A 17,487-nucleotide genomic window follows, 5' to 3' on the forward strand; every position below is an offset into this window, starting at 1 on the left:
CTAAGTTTTGCAGTGTAACGAGCCTTGTTAATTTCGCTCAGGCCACTGAAGTGGTAAGACATTGCTAGGAAGACGTAGAATCAACAACTCCAACGGAAAAAAGAGCACGGGGACTCACACTGACGCTGACAATGTGACATTCCAATAAATAGTTGATGTGGGATGTGGCGCGGCGTCGGTGGTGTGCCTCCAGGGGTGCTCCAGTTTGTTTGTAATCGAGAGCTTGTGTATATGTATTTGTGTTATCATCGCCACCCTTGACATATCTTTAGCATCACTGCATCATGTGGCTTCTACACCATTATCCGAAAAAGAAGCCCTAGGCAATTGATTTTCTAAGTACGTCTCTCCCTTTTGGATCGATGAGACAACAACCGCAAATCATTTCTCTCGGCGTGTCCAGGCGAGCCAGAGTTCAAGTATGTGGGCAACATCCACGGCAATGAGGTCGTTGGACGGGAGATGCTGCTCCTGCTCGCGCGCCTGCTGTGCGAGCAGTACGGGCGCTCCAAGCGGCTCACTTCCCTGGTGAACAACACCCGCATCTTCATCATGCCTTCCATGAACCCCGACGGCTACGAGAGGGCTCACGTTGGTGAGAAAACGCCTGGCATTTCCGCGGGCTCTTTTCTTTCCTCGAAGGTTCCATCAAACGTACATCGACATATGTCGATATCGACATTGGAAGCTTTGGATTTCTTTTTTTAAACCTTTAGTAGAAAGTGCCGGGCAGATAAGTCACAGCTGCCGATGGAGAGGAGCCGTACTAGTCGCCCAGCATTGCGAGTTGCCGTTTTGGAAGCACGAGGGTCGATTATTCCGCGTTCCTGAGGGACCAACAACCTTTTTGTTTGGGCTGAACCTCGTCGGCACACTTTCAAACCCGCGGTACTATGCCCGTAACGCGTCTCCGAGCAGTAAGTATGCTGCGTCCTCAAATGTGGTTTCTCGATTTCTGCTCGAGGACATCGTAGAAATGTCGTGCAGTTGTCCGCTGCAGTCTTGGCGGCGGCACAGCGGCGAAAGCGGATGCAGCAAACGCCCGTTTTGATGCAGGTTGCTTTCCAGCTCGACGGTCTTTAGAAGCTCGGGCAGTCGAGAGTTGGGACGCGACGATGACAGCGCCACTTGTGTTCGCTTGTGCCTTTCGACAAGACTTCTACGACCAACTGCTAGGATTGCAACACTCGACAACGCGACGCTTTCGCTTCCGCGACGTTGTCGGTTGCCCCATCTGGGACCACTTTCGGCACACGGGCTGTATAGGACGCTGAACACGCCCACCGAAGTCGTCGGCGTCTCGTGCGTCGGTCGAACCCCTCGCATTCGGGTTGCCGCAGGGGACCGCAGCAGCACCCTGGGCCGGTTCAATGCCCACGACAAGGACCTGAACCGGGACTTCCCGGACCAGTACCAGAAGGGGGCGAGCGACCCCCAGCCTGAGACGGCGGCCATGATGCGCTTCGTGCTGGCCCGCCCCGTGGTGCTCTCGGCGAGTCTGCACGGGGGCGCCCTGGTGGCCAACTACCCGTACGATGGGAACAAGGAGAAGGTGGAGCGCATCTACAGCGCCACTCCGGACGACGCGCTGTTCAGGCACCTCGCCCTCTCCTACTCCAAAGTGAGACGATGCTTGCTTCACAACTTCTTGACCCTGCCCTCCCTTTCCCAAGGAGACCTCTTTAGTTGTGGTGTTGCAGTTGTCGTTGGTCCTAGGTGTGGTACTGAAACATTGTGAGAGCTGCACATATTTATACCCCGTCTTATGTAAAGTCCGACCGCAACCAATGCTACAGTCTGACGTGGCCAGTCGAGTTGCACCCAAAGTACGTCATCTTGGCGCTGGTCGTCTTTGCGCGTTTGCCATTACTGGCCAAACCAATCGCGCGCAGAAAAAAGCGCGGAATCACGCTGCAATCATTGTGCATGACTGATTTAGTCGGGGACGACCAACGCTCATAAACGACGAGCGCCGCGACGATGCACTTTTGGTAGTGCTTGATTGGCCCCGTCGAGTCATAGCATTGGCTACTGTGGAACTCGACGTGATATGGAGTGTAGTCCCTGGAGTCCCACAAGTACATCCAGCAGAGGTGAAGGCAGCGCTGCCTTGACAAATGGGGCTCGCGTGTTTGCCCGATTTTATTTATATTTTTATTTTTATCTTGCAATACTGCCAGTCTTTTTGAGGGCCAGGGCAGGAGGGCAGAATACAAGAGGGCAATTTACACTGCATGCTCTGTACATTGCATGCACAAACACTTTCATGGATGGAACAACGTGGGAAAGTCGGCATTGCATAACTGCTGCCCTTCATAAGTGCACTCAAGAGACGCATGTTAGCAGAAATTCATTGTCCGAACAGTTCACGCAAAGCATTCTTGATATCTGAAATGATAGACTCAAGAGCAGCAGCGGCACCGGGGAGCTCTTTCCTCAATGTAGAAGAGATGTAATGTCATTAATTTCATATCCTTATTCTCAGAATTATTGATGTGACCTTATGTAGAAGAGTGGTCAGTTCAATTTCTTTCAGCACTAAAGTGCTCATTCTGAATTTATTTCTATTCGGTGACCTCATGGTCTCTAAATATATTTGCATTTCAGGCACATCCATCTATGTCTCAGGGAAAGCCATGCCCTAAAGGGGAACTGGATGATGAATTCAAGGATGGAATCACCAACGGTGCAGCGTGGTACAATGTGTACGGTGAGTGTAACTGCTTTGGCTTCTTCAAGTTGCATCAGCTCTGCAATAAGATGTTGCTCTTTTGTTGTTTATGATGCATGTCTGCGAATGAGTTACCATCACTAAAAGTTACATATGATATTATCAAATTCACTCTAATGTGACCTTTGGAAGGTGTTCAGTGCAGTTGAAGAATGTTAACTGAGCTTGTTAGAACCAGCCAGAGAGAGATAGAAAGAAAAAAAAGTTAGGATTCTGGAGAGTTTGGCAGCCTTAAATAAAACTAGCTAGCATGTCAATCACAATTTATTAAAATTATTCACTTCCTACTTTTTGTGAATCGACTCTTGTATGTGCACTAGTGTTTAAGCATGTCTGACACCCAAATTGCAGCTTTGGTAAAGAGTTCTTTTGCCAGTTCTAGTGGCTAAGAAGGATGTAGCAAGATTGTTAATAAACACCCAAAGCATATTTACTGGAGCTACTACCGTAACACAGTCGAATCTCGTTAATTCAAACTCTCTTACTTCAAACTTGCGGATAGTTCAAACTAATATGCAGGTCCCATCCTATGAGTCTCTATGGCAGGAAACTCCTGGTAATTCGAACGTTGCTTTATTCAAGCAAATTTTCGTTCCCTTTCGAGTTTGAATTAACAAGATTGGACTGCATACCGGGGGAGCGCCCATCACAGTTTTACTGAAAACTGGATTAAGGGGGAGCACTACCTGGGAATGTTAACATTTGAACCGCTCACTCTATCGGTATGATATTTGCATGTGTTGTTTGTAGCCGTATAGAAAGATTGGCATGCAATGTTTCAGCCCTGTGAACTAATTTTATGAGGTACTATACCCCCAGGATGAAGTAAAGCATAGGTTTTCAAGGAATTTGCTCAATGAATGTATCATTGAGAAATGGTGTTGATAACCACATATTTTTCTGGTGGAATGCATACTGGAATACCTGTAGCCAGTTACTATGAAAAGAACTTTAAAAAGATATGCATTTTCAAAAAAAAAAAGAAAAAATTGATAATATTTTTATTAATTTTTTTATTTTTACCAAGCTTTGCAAATTACAATATTTTTATAATAAAGGGTCATGAAAATGCAAAATCTGAGTTCATAGTAAACGGCTTCATAAAATTTCGGCACATAACCCTAAAAAATTAAGTCTCTCGATAGTTTTATACCGAAATGATAGTTTTATTAAGGTGGGATTTATGCCAAAAAGTGGATTGGAGAAAAACGCATTCAAAGTGCTCGAACCTCAACCATTTCTTCAACATTGGTGGACTGAAAATAATTTATAAGGAAAAAACTATGCACTGTAAACATGTGAAACTTTTTTATAATACCCTCGAAAGTCTAGATGTTGGTGGATCTAAATACTACAGCATTTTTCAAAATCAAATTTTTTTTTTTGCAGAAATATTTCTTTTTGGGTTCATTTTGATTTGTTTCCCAAGAATTCCCAAGTTTGGAATATGTTAATAGTTGGCGCTTTACTATTTTTATGGTAGGTTAAAAAAATGTGATTTGTGACAAGATTATTGACGAAACAGAGTTGCTTCTTCGTGTGAAATTTAAAATTTTCTTACATGAACCCTGTCATAAGAAAAGATGAAGGAGATTCTGATGAATGCAGTACTTGTATACAGGTGGAATTAATGTTTGAACATGCTGAAAAATAAGCTGGAAATGGACATCGCTACATACTGAACAGAAACTTTCATGAAAGGTGTGCATTTGTGGTCTGGCTAACCCTAGCTCTTTCCTATTTTTTTCTTACTTAACCGTGAAATTTGTTAACTGAAATTCGTTCAGTGCCCCCTTTTAAAGTATGTAGAAACTTAAGCTGTTTGTGTGGGGCAGTTGCCTAAAAGGTTTGAAACCGACTATGGTTCAGTCTTGCTGTCATTTAGGTGCTCATTATTGCACTGAATCTTGCTGCTGCTTTAGGTAGTTTTCCTTTCCCATCTTCAGGGGGAATGCAGGACTACAATTACCTGCACAGCAACAGCTATGAGCTCACCATCGAGATGGGCTGCTTCAAGTATCCACCTGCCAGCCAGCTCGAGCAGTTCTGGAAGGATCACAGGGTGCCCCTGGTCGTACTCATGGAGAAGGTGAGCAGATGTCTCAGTCACGGCCTGCCACGCTCATGTTACGGGTGCGTGTAGGTCATAATGTCTATCACTTCTAGCTCTTTGTTTTCTTTTAAAGTTAGGTGCTTCAACTAGGGGCATGTGAACAGCGGTTCCAATAGAATGGTGGTGAGTCATTCGTAGCTTCTGTAGTGCAGGAAAAATACACAACATACTGGCCCCTTTTGCGGTGTCGAAGCTAGGAATGACACTGCACTATTTGCTGTGTTGTAGGCAGCAAATGTTACCTCCTCGTACGCGGGGAATGTTTGTAATTCCTCTACTTCTGACATCATGTTTTATGTAATCACTCTAATGTACATAAGCATCGCGGTTCCTTGTTCCATTCGAGTCCAGCTAGAACCGACCTGCTTGCTCGTGCCTTGATTCTGTATGTGCTATTCCTGGTCCCGCGTACCTAGCTTGTTCTGGCCATCAGGCGTGGCCAGCCAACACTACACATCGGCGAGCATGAAATGCTGGGCAGCAAAAGCTTTGTGGCATGTGTTGTTTGCTATACACTCCGTGCGATGCGACTGGCGCGCCGCCGCGCGGCCGGTACCGAAGGTAGGCAGTGAGAACCCCAGAGAAAACGAAACTGAAATTACGCCGCGTATGTTGGTACGCATTGAAGTCGGAGCGGTGCGTCTGCGCTGGGTTCACAGCATGAAGTGCTGCCTGTGCTGCGTCATTAAGTTCTTCAATAGTTTTGTGTCGTGTCTGGCGGGGACAAAGTTTCACAGCTTTTCACCTCACCGATGTTTTGTGGGACAGCGACAACGATGGGCCCGTGCCGTTCGACGCGAGAAATTCCGTCTCCCGATCATGTCTGCTACTGTATCGGCACGGCTGACATATTCTACACTGCCGCTTTGCGCTCTGCGCTTGTTTTCGTACCAGTAACGCCTGCATGTGTTAGCGCCGATGGGACGAACTGAAATGCCGTCCCACACTCGCGGGTATGCAGTGCCAATTTCGTTGGAGGAATGCCCTCCAAAGAAGTTTTGTCCCCATCGTACGTGTCGATGATATTTCCGGACAAATATGGCACGCAATCTGTACTTCATGAAGAAAGACTCGAACGGTAAAAAAAAGTGACAAATATGAATCTAAAGAAAACAACAATGAAACTCGGAATCACTGGAGAATGGACGTCTGAGTATGGAAGTTTATGTGGTCTGCTTTCTTTCTTGATCAGCCTCCTTTTGGATGCGGAAACGCTGACACCCAGAGTTCTGTAGACAACATTTTTTTTTCTCGGCTTTAGAGCCACCTATCGCAAAGTGATTCGAACTGGAAGTACCGTCCACTGGTCCCTTCCTACCTGTAAAGTGTGCAGCTCCCACGATGAGTGGTATTTTCTGACAGCCTTTGACGGTCAAAACCAGTTCCCATTTAGTTACGCCGCCCAAACTAAATTTCCACCTGGTTTCGATATGCCAACTGTCAAGTTACGGTAAAGTTACGTGTCAAGTTACGGTCATGTCAAAGTGCCTGTGCGCCGAAAATCAGCACCTCGCACAACAGGTTATCACACAACAGTTAATTGACCGGCCAACACACGGCCAAACCGTGTGTTGGCCGACAACTTTGTTTTCTCGGCTTTGGAACCACTTTTCCTAAAGTTGCTTTAATTGAAAGTACAGTCCACTACTCCCTTCCTACCTGTAAAGTCTCCACCTCCCACGACCAGGGGTATTCTCTTGACAGCCCTTTCATGGTCAAAACCGGTTCCCATTGAGTTACGCCGCCCAAACCGAATTTCCACGTGATTTCCCTATGCCACCTCTTTTTGGTATAATAAGTACTGTGTCGTGTTACTGTCAAGTCCCAGCACCTGTGTGCCAAAATCTGCATTTTGCACAGCCCGCTATAACACAACATCTTGGGTCCATTATTGGATATCCCGTACAGCTTTATTTCTTTATTCGTTAGAAATATAACTTTCACACTTAGTGCACAAACTTAGTGAACATCTAACTCGCCTCCAAATATCATCGTTCCAGCAGTCCTACGTTTACAGCGACGAGCGAAATAAATTTTCCACTCGGAGCAGTTACATGGTGGCGGCCGTCTTGCTTTTCGGAAAACTGCTCCAACTCCTTTTTCGGCTGCAACTAGAGAAATTACCCCTAATAACGACCCAAAATCAATATATAAGAAGTGAAGAACAGCTAAATGCCCTTCTGCCCCAGCACTCATGCAACATCACCCCAACGTATCGGCTCAAAAAGCAAAAGTTTCGTCCATGCGCGCTTCCGCCGCCACAGCTTGGCATGCGAAAAGGCGCCGCAGGCTGCTGAACGCGCCTCACTGTCGAACGCCAGCTCCTCCGTTAGCGGCGCTGCGCGCGTTTTTAAAGCGCCCCTCTAGTTCCCGCACGGAGCGTATAGTGGTAAAGCTACCTAAACATTGCGGCCTGTCCTAGTTCCTCTGCGCGGTACTAGGGGCGCCCTTTTACACGGGGGGGGTCTTTTGTTGTATTATTACAATATTTACCCCGACATGAAAACAGATGAATTCCACTGCAGCAAGATTTCAAGTACAAGTAACATTACGAGCATTGGACTGTTCAGCATCACCAATGAGGAAAACGTGCAATTGTTGCTGAGCTTTAGGGAGACGCATTGTCATATTGTTGGGCATTTTGGTCAACAAGGGAGGATCAAGGAAATGTGCTAAGGTAGTATGTTACCTTGTAGCGCACTTTTTTCTGACACATGTGTTCAGAACCGTTGCGCACAGATTTTCAGTACGCCTTGAGTGCTGTTGCTCGTCTCATGAAGTACTGGGGACCTGTAATTTAAATGAAAAATTTTTTTAGTAGTCCGAAAGACGCCATTACTTGACCTTATTTCTCTTATTGCCATCATTCAGTGTTTAAAATCTTTTCCCGCCATATTATTTAAAGAATTTTATCAAATAGGAAGGGGGTAACCCACTAAATTCTTGGGAATCTGAAAATGAAATTGTGATAGGCACCGACTTTGCTGACTGAGAATGCCATCTGCCGTCCTCTGCTGCAGGTGCACGTTGGCGTGAAGGGCTTTGTGAGGGATGAGCACGACAAGCCTGTTACCAATGCCACCATCCACGTCCTGGGCATCCACCACGACGTGCACTCGGCCAAGGACGGCGACTTCTGGCGCCTTCTGGTGCCTGGGAGCTATTCTGTGCAGACCTATGTTGACGGGTGCGTGTTTGGACCATTTCCGGCAGCTCTTTGGTTGCACCTAGAATCACTAGGAAGTGTCACTCTGAGTATAGACACTCCTTCCCCTATTGTCCGATGCTGCTAAGACGGTCATTCGTCCGTGCATCACATGACATCTGTTTACGTGTGAGCTGCTTGTGGATGCTGCCATCCTTGTGCTTAGAGTTGCGCGGGTGTCATTTGCTTAGTTGAGGGTCATGCTCATGTTCGAAAAACAATGCAAGAAGTTGAAGAAATGCAGTGCATATAAGCGGAAGGATAAAAAAAAGGAGGAGCAAACGAAGAGGGTGGCCACGGCCGAGCAGCCTAAAGCATAGCGCCGGCTGCTTCGGTTGGCAGTTTCTGGGTCTAGCAGCAGGGAAAGCAAACCCAACAGACGCAACATTGATGCACATATTCGTATGGCGGTTCAGCGGGGTTGGTGTTAGCGAATGTAGCAGCCGGGAACACGTTAAACCCAAGAGGCTTTACAGTTACAGTCATTCTAATCTGGAACAGACTGACATTGTTTAGGAAAACTATAGTTTGAGAACTAATGTAATACCAAACATTTTTCTTCTTTAGATACACAGCAGAATGCCTAGAGAGTGCAACTGTGAAAACAAAATTTCCAAAAATTAAGTTTATTCATGCTAACATCGTTAAAAAAAAAAAGAATCAAGAAGTAAATTTTTTTGTTTTTTATGTTGTTGACAAAATGTTTACATCTTTTATAAAAGACATCCACGAAGTAAAAAAAAAAACAATGCCACAACTGCATTGCCCATTAAATTCCACTTAGAAAAGACATTGAGTGAGCTTTTTTTTTTTGTTTCATTACCAAACGATAGTCTTCCTAAAGTGAAATTTATGCCAAAAAGTGGATTGGAGAAAAAATACATTCAAAGTGCTCACACCTCTACCTTTTCTATAGCATTGGTGGACCAAAAATAATTTATAGAAAAGTAACTTATGCAGTGTAAACAAATGAAACTTTTGGGGAAATACTCTCTAGATGTTGGTGGATGTAAATATGGCATTTTACAAAATCAACTTTTTTTTGCTGAAATATTTTTTTTTCTGTGCTAAATTTCGAAGGTTTCGGAATAATGAGTGATTTCGCATTAAAAAGACCTAGTAAAAGACACTGTCATTTGCTTTGTGAAAACTAAGGTATATATTTTTATGTATAATTTTAAACACTAGCAGATATCTAAACCAAAACTTCAGCTCCGTCCGGCGAAATTGGCCTCCGGATGCCAAGAACATGGCTACCACGTAGTATGAGATGTCACAATGATCCTCTACGCAACAACGGGTGGAATTGGGGTGGGCGTGGGCCAGGCACAAGTGTCATCTGCACCACACTCCTGACCACGTCTTGGTATCTACGACATTCGACAACCTCTGTACAACTGCGGCCTAAGTCTGCACACAGGGTGTCCATAGTGTGGACGAAACTCTGAGAGACAGTAATCACAAATGGTAAGACGACGATGGCGGTTGTGATGTGAGAAGCACGCTGCGCAAGAGTAACGGCGGGACCACGGTGGGGCGGCGGGACGGCTCCCAAGAAGCGCGCTGCGCAGGTGCGTTATGCCAGTCACGTGGACACCACTGAGCGCCGAGAGGAAACGTTGCTGACGTCACCCGTTAAGCTTGCCCGGAGATTTAAAAACAAGCAAAAGGAGGCAATGGTGATGACATTTATCTCAATGTTGGCTACTCCCACACCGTAGCCTTGACTGCGCTGTTGGTTGCGCCTCAAATCTCCCACTCGAGTAAGTCGATTTCGGGAACTTGGTGAGTTGCAAAGTTTACCCGACCGTTTAAGAAACATTTAGACTAATTAGGTCGTAATATTGGACGTGCGGTTTTCCTAGGTGATACAGAAGAGGACTGCATAATTTTTTGCAAAAACAAAACTGAAGCGGAGTCGCCCTTCAAAAGAGCACTGACAGGTCGAAATCATATCTTTTTTTATTATCCGAAACGATTCAAAACGATGCCTGTACATTACCCTCAAAATTAGAAACTTTGGAACTCAGTATTTGTCAAGTTAAAATACCATTTCCCAAAGCCGAATTTGAAGTTCCCGCGCGATTCACGCCAGTGCAGTGAGTCAAAGATTAAGTCGTCTTGCAACTCGAGTTTCTCTCGTGCCTGCAAACCGACCCGAAGTGTCGTGTTTGCCCGCGTCCCGCGATCAACCGCTTGCATGCCGCCTATCACTGTGAGCAAACAACGGTTCACTTTCGAGTTTAAAGTTTTTTTAGGGGATCTTTCAGCGATCTCAAATTCTTTGAAATGGTGTGAGGTCGAAGAGAATGCGCAGTGGAATTTTTGTGAGCGACGTGAGTGGCCACATTGCGCCGGTTCTGCATGAAAGGCTGCTCCGAATCCGGTGGAGTCATAACCGAAACTACGGTACAGAGACACCAAACCCAGTTATTTTGATTGTTTGACGATTTCCTTTTTGTATTCAGAGGTCGTTGGGCACCTAAAAAAGAGAACTTCGTCCGATTCCCCGACTCACCGATCATCCTCAGTGCTACACCTGTCAAGTGTCGCCATGTATTTTGAGGGAGGATAAAAAGCCAGGAAACGACATCACTCCGGACTCTGATTTTTGGTATTTCAAAAAGAAGGGCCGTAGTGAGTTTGCAATTGTGTTAAAGAACATGTTTCACAAATGCCGTTATTAAATATGATATAAATTTCGCTTACAAAGTTCCTAAATTTCATATTCGATTACGTCACAAATAAAAAGAAGCGAGGAGTTCAAAAGAGGGTGAGAAGGGCGCCACAAATAAAAAGGAGCGTGCAACAACTTGCATTGCTTCAGACAACAACAATAAAAAAAGACCTTCGGGTTGTCAATGCCTCTTTAAGTGAGAATATAGAGACAGTGTTCTGCTGTAGTTATTTCTGCCTTTATTCAGGTTAAAGGGGGGGGGTGCAACGATTTTAAGATTACAAAAGAATTTGCATCTCGTCATTTTTGCGTTGTTTATTGTGTCCCGGAGGATAGAGAAAACGTCTCCTTCATTAAAAATGTCACGATTCCGCTGCATAATCACAAACCAAAAGTAGAGCTTTTTCCCCCACCTGCAGCCACGAATGGCAGCCGAAGGAACTACGGCCAGAAGATTAAGTAACCTCGCTTGGTTCTAAGCTGCAGCATAACGCCTGCTAATGTCAGCAGTGAGAAGGAGAGGAAGCGTCCTCCGAGAGAGCACACGGGAACCTACACGGCACCCCTAATTACGTCACTACAAGTGCGACCAGGTGTGACCCTGAAGACAAAATGAGTTTAGGGGTGCCAGAAATGACAATATTTATCTTTTTTTTTTACACAACAACTAAAATACGCAGGCGAAATCGGTTTTCTGTTCTTTACTTCAAAAATGTGAGAGGGCAACTTCCACAAATCTTTGACCGAAGTCCGGAAATTGTTGCACTCCCCCTTTAACTACACCCTAGTTTGTTTCTCGTCAAGCCATCATCAAGCCTCATCACAAAACTATCAGTTTTTGTTTTGGCAATTTAATCTTAGAATGCTCTCCCAAAATAGCAATAAGCATTTAAAATTGTGCCACACATTCTTACAATGCACGTGTCGTTCCGCTTTTCCAGAAAAATATGTTAGTCCTGAAGAACAGTAAACCTAAGTACTTGTAGGAACTACCTATGTAAGCTTTCATTACATATCCCTTTGCAAGCTTCGTGTTTCCATATGTTCTGCAGGAAAGCTTGCTATATATGAGGTACTAAAGTACAGCCCGCTTATAACAAACGCCACGGGAATCTAAAATCAGTTCCCTATATCCATTTTTCGCTATATGTGGATTTGGAAAAAAAAAATGCGAGAAATCAGTTGTTTTAATACGCGATTTTAATGCTTTCCAAAATAGCCGTCAATTTGCGACTGTACGTACCGCGTAAGGGACGTTTCACGATTGCCTGCTCGATTGCATCGAAGTGCAGGAAAAGGTTTTGTGCAAGTCCGACCCGCTCGGCACCAGCGAAGTAGTTTTGGAGAGTCTCCGCCGCGGCGAGAGCCGTTCCGGCGGTCACCGACTTCTTCGCAGAGCCGTCGCCACTCTTGTCACTTTCGCTACCTGCTTCCGCATTGACAGGGTCAGAGTTTGCGAGGGCTTCATCGGGAGGGCTTTATCAGAGGAGACGCTCCACAAGCCGGCGACGGTAATGGACCTTGAAGTTGGCAGTAACGCCCTGGTCCATTGGCTGAAGCTAGGCCGTGTATTTGGCGACATGAAGAGGACTTCCACAGTGTTAAGCAGCAGTTTGATGTGATGCGCACTACAGTTATCAAGCAGAAGCAGAACTTTCCGTCCCTTGCCCGCTATGTCGTTGGCGAAGTCGGTCACGGTCCTGAGCTGTAGGTTCAGTCAGGTAGGGTTTCGTAAAATCCGTGTACTTTCGCAACGAGGCGTTGAATTTCGTGTAGGTCCGTAGCCAGATGTCAAAACGGAGGAGAAAAAATGCAGAGCAAATGGGAACGACCGAAAACCCGAAATTTCCCGCACGTCGTGCACAACGGTGCACGTGACGCATAGTGCGGAGAAGACAACTTACGGAAGAGCGCGAATTCCTCCCTCGCTCGGACGAAACGTGGCGGTCGCCTTAGTTGCGTTATCAGTACACGGTTGTTTGTTTTTGCGGTTATTTTCCAGAATTATACCTTAAATAGCTTTTTTTGCACTTAATTTTAGTACGTTTTTGCAGCTTTTTTTCGCTATATCCGTGGTGGGCCTCCCGTGGTTTTTCGTTAAAAGCGGGCTCGTATTTCAGTGCAGGTATACAAACGGTTATGGGAAATTGAAATCCATTTGTTATATCCATTATTTCGCTATTTCCCGGTTCGTTATAAGCGGGCTGTACTGTACTATACTGCTGTCTCGCGCGTTCTGAGGAAAGTGCGTCAGGGATGTTGCCTCGTTGGTATGGCATCCTACCTCACTCTTTTTTCCAACACCCGCATCAGTTCTGTGCACTGCCTTGCAGGTTCCCGTCACCCGAGCGACGAGTGTCGGTGTCGGAAGGGCACCCGACGTGGGTCAACTTCACGGTGAACCGCGAATACGCCCGGTGGTCCAAGGAGCACGACTTTCTGATTGGGGAGAACGGCGAGGCGAAGTACCTGGACTCGGACGAACTGACCAACTTGCTGATGCAGCTGCGCGACAACCACTCGGACATCCTGGAGGTCAAGGTCAGCTATGGACCGCCCGGGGAGACCGCCCTGCAGCTCATCCGCATCACTGCCAAGGTGGGTGCTTGCGTTCCTTTCTAAACTTTATCTCAATAGACGCTTTGCAACAATCCACAAAGCCCGTGCAAGCCGTGCGGCAAACAATGGGAGTTCTTGGTACGTCCCTCATATCGTCTTTCCTCCCTCTACCACGTGACAAACGCAAGCAGGCGCAGGTTACCAAGCCAACAATGTTCAAGCAGCCGAGTCGGACGAGCCAAGAGAAGCGCACGGAAATTGGGGAGAGGGTATTGTGTTTGCTAGCTTGTGAGGCTGCCCCTTTCTCATTCCTCTCCTTTGTACCAGCTTCGTCGTCTGCTACACCAATGCTTTGACGAACTTAGTTGAACCCTGCCACGGTTGCGGCGCAAAACAAGGGGATTCAGTGACACTGCAAAACGTGAGATAAGTTGGGATGCATTACGTATTCAAATAAGTGTATAGCTTCACCTGTCATGATGCATTTACGCTGCCACAGGTATCATTTCGGTTTATGTTCATAGTCACAACCATGTCTGCTGGCTGTCGCTGCTACCACTTAAGCGCAGTCACGGAGATGCAACGAAAAATCGCGTGATCTGTACCGAGGGGAATTGCAAACCTTTCTCACGGTGCTTTCAGCAGTTTCTTTGTCAAATTGGTGCCACAAGCAGTTTCCACATTTTTTTTTTATTGAGCATTTGGAAATTGTGTTATGGTCATAATGTAAGTACTGTGTTGTCCTCCATTGCTGCCTCGAGAAATTATGCTGAAAATAGTGGCCTCCTTGAACTGAGCAACACTTCCTTTTCCAGGGCAATCGGATGAAACCAGAGGTCCTCCTGGTTGGCGGACTGGACGGAGATCGTCCTGTGGGCAGAGAGATGCTGACTCGGCTGGCCAGGCATCTCGTCACCGGTACGACCCCATTTCTCCGTGGTGGGCAGGGCAATGGAGAGATCACATCAGTGATCATTGTTACTCTGCCGTGACGCATCGCGGAGACTTTAGTCGTTCTGCATGTGCAAGAACCATGCTGCGGGTCTGCACAAGCGGAACTCCATGAGCATTCTGGTGCATTGCCACCTGCCTCCTGTGGACCGATGTTGTGTGGAACCCTTTGTGAGATCAGTCTGTTCACTGCCCCCACGTCAAAAATGCCTTCTGCTTTCTCCTTTCAGATCTTGCGGTGCTTTTCACTTGAATTGTGCAAATACCTAAATACCAAGCATACAGCATTTGGCATTTTGGTTTAATATCTCAATGTAAATCAAAACTTTTTATAAATTTTGAGCTTGTGGAACTATATTTTTGTTTTCTTTATGGTATGGTAAACCCACGTGAAAGATTCTGTGACCGAGCTGGGTTACCAAGGAAGGCTAAGTTAGCACTAAAAGAATAATTGTATGTGGGGGAAAAAACAAAAGGGAGAGTTTGAAGAATTTTTGATTGTAAGCAGTGTGGTGGATTGCTACGATCCCGGGTGCATTCAATAAGCCATTTTACTCCTATTTGGCAGTTTTACGACTTATTTGTACTAGCACAACCGGAAAATGTGCAAAATTTTGAAATTAACGCAATGCTTCTTTGCTTTGACAATGCAGACCAGTTTAAGAAAACATGTGCCAGAGTAAAACACTTTTTTTTCTTATTATGTACAATAACTAAACGAAATATTCACCGCTTATGCTGCTTGATCTCCTCTTTATGAATATGATGTTAGATACAGTATGTCTTATTTTTTCTGTTCTGGATGCAATGCACATGCAGAAAAAAGAACATGTTCTTGCACACACTTGGGGCATAACAATGCACTTAAAAGCCTATTAATATAAACTAAATCGCTCCTTTTAAAACACTGAGTACTCTGAACATCAAAAATAATGCGTAGGAGACTTATTTTATTTTAAATTAAATTAAAATCACAAAAATACCATTTTAAGGGGCTAACAAAATTTTCCTAAATTTTTCATAAATATGAAAGTGAAGCTACAGAAAACTGTGACGGAGAGGAGGTGGCTGGGCTACTTGTCAACATAAATGTGATGGTGGGCGACGGCACAATTCGAAGAATTGCGCACAGAAAAAATGGCTCAAATCTATGCCGTTCTGGGTCCCGTGGAGGTCTTCAAATGCACATTTCACTAACTTCGTGAGCGTAATTGTCACTTAATATTTTTATGCATAAAACACCGAGGTTCGCAGATATTAAAATGTCATAAAACTGAATATAATCTTTTTGTGCAAAATATTTTAGTTTGTTTCCTCGCGCCTCCCCTTAAGCTGTATATTTTGTGGTCCGATGCGTTACTGTGTGCCAAGCACTCCCTACATAGTCCCCGACGAGGTCAGAGCGGTAGGGAGGAGCTTCAGTTGCTCCGTGCCTCCCGCCGCAGCCAAACTGCGGCCGGAGGGACGGAGCGCAAACTGGAGGCTGGGCATTCGAGAGGCACGCCCCATCCTTCTCGTTCTGTCGGTGACTGTCGTATGTGCATTTCCGTTTGCAAAGTCTCGTGCGCCACGGCCGTTCGAGTAAGGCCAGTTCGCACGCTCATGACCGTGTGCCCTAAAACCTCGTATGACGAGAAAATGCACTGGCACCCTTTATCGGGTGGCCGCGGAACGCTTTCAGTTTCCGTGAAATGCAGTTCCAAGTGCACCTGATAGATGGCGCCAGCATGACGGCGTGTTCTCTAGTCGGAGGAAGTCACAAGGGCTCGGTCCCGAGCGAGCGCGAGCGCACGAACGGGCGTTTAACGACAACCGCGTCTGATGTCCGCGCGGGTGCACCCATCGCTTCTAGGTTACGCGAAGAACGACACGAGCATCCGCAGCCTTCTGGAGGCGGTGGCGGTGCACATCGTGCCCACGGTGGACGAGGCGGGCTTCCGGCGGTCCCTGCCTGGCGTCTGCGAGCCCCAGTTGGGCCACGGCGATCCCGACCTGCCCGACGTCGAAGACCGCTTTGGACCGGAGCACGACGGCAAGTTTGCGGCGGTGGAGGCGGTGAAGAAGACCCTGTCCTCCTATCGCTACACGACGGGGCTGCTCTTCCAGTCGGGGGGTCGGGGCGTGAGGTGAGCGAAACAAAGCAAGTTAAACTATTGTCTGTAGTCGGCGACCAATCTTCTACTAGGCTCTTAGCCTGTCAGTCACCGACTATACACAAACTCATCTTTATTACGTCACGGAACGGTGGTGGCGCGTTGGGCCTACTTTCGGTCTGGGGCTGTGGGTGGAAGTCCCCATGTGAGACGTGTATTCCTGCGTTGTTTTGATAGGAACCTGAAAAAAACCTGCCTTCTCGTCTAAACGCCGCGACGGGGGCTGTACCAAAAGAGTCGAGAAAGGTTTAAAGATCAGTTTTCATGTGCTCGGTTCGTCCGAGAACGTGGATATCTGCCGTGAAAATGGAAAACCAGACGCCGTCGGACCACAATTGCTTAGGCGGGAAGCACTTTGGGCTGAATTTACGGATACTTGTGGTCATCAGATTTATTTGTTTTGTTCCAACATGAACGCTGGAAAATTGTCAAGTTGTGTGGACCACCTGCGGACTACGTTCAGTGTGTCTTCAAGTTCTAATGGCCGCCTGATCGTTCGAACTGTCGTCTGCTCTTTCAAACGCTTCTGCTTGTCGTCTGCTTTTTTAGACGACTCCGGCCTGTAGACCAAATGTTGGCCCGGTACTTGTGATAAGAAGTAAGTGCAGGCCTCAAAATACTTAAGTTTGAAGTTTGGTAAGCAGGCTCAATGTAAACAGTAGATACAAGGAGACGTTGATCATTGGCACCAGTGGCCATCACCGACTTGTTATGCCTGATTCACTCGGCCCGATTCTGCTTGCAATTTTCTGTATCAGCGTCGACCATCTCATCTACGGTTCACGCTTTTGCAGCTCGAGCGACGTCGGGACTGAAAATTGCGAGCGAAATCTCATCATGCGAATCAGGCTTTAACATACATTCTGCAGCGTCCATGCGGAATAAATCGCCGCATGTCACATTATTCACGCAAAGTTTTGCAGCGTAACGAGCCTCGGTAATTTCGCTGAGGCCGCTCAAGGACCGTATTTACTCGCAGAATGAACGCAATTTTTTTTCCGAAAAATCGATGCAAAGTTGAGGGGGGCATTCATTACGCGAAGTAAAATTTTTGCGTCCGTATTTACTCGCATAACGAACGGACCTTCTATCCTGAAA

The 17,487-nt window shown here is 46.3% G+C and overlaps 1 protein-coding gene across 2 annotated transcripts in view; it reads left to right on the forward strand.

The window, feature by feature from the left end:
• LOC8031117 (carboxypeptidase D) overlaps positions 1–17,487 on the forward strand; it is a 67,499-nt gene that overhangs the window by 15,626 nt on the left and 34,386 nt on the right. For both annotated transcript variants that reach the window (XM_029974689.3, XM_029974690.4), the window contains exons 6-13: positions 404–595; positions 1,341–1,621; positions 2,608–2,710; positions 4,678–4,820; positions 7,865–8,031; positions 13,060–13,324; positions 14,101–14,203; positions 16,089–16,362. In XM_029974689.3, coding sequence (XP_029830549.2) covers positions 404–595; positions 1,341–1,621; positions 2,608–2,710; positions 4,678–4,820; positions 7,865–8,031; positions 13,060–13,324; positions 14,101–14,203; positions 16,089–16,362 — 1,528 coding nt within the window. The remainder of the gene's footprint in view (positions 1–403; positions 596–1,340; positions 1,622–2,607; positions 2,711–4,677; positions 4,821–7,864; positions 8,032–13,059; positions 13,325–14,100; positions 14,204–16,088; positions 16,363–17,487) is intronic.

This window comes from Ixodes scapularis, unplaced genomic scaffold (assembly GCF_016920785.2).
Source record: "Ixodes scapularis isolate PalLabHiFi unplaced genomic scaffold, ASM1692078v2 PGA_scaffold1__304_contigs__length_218370807, whole genome shotgun sequence".
Lineage (NCBI taxonomy): Eukaryota > Metazoa > Arthropoda > Arachnida > Ixodida > Ixodidae > Ixodes > Ixodes scapularis.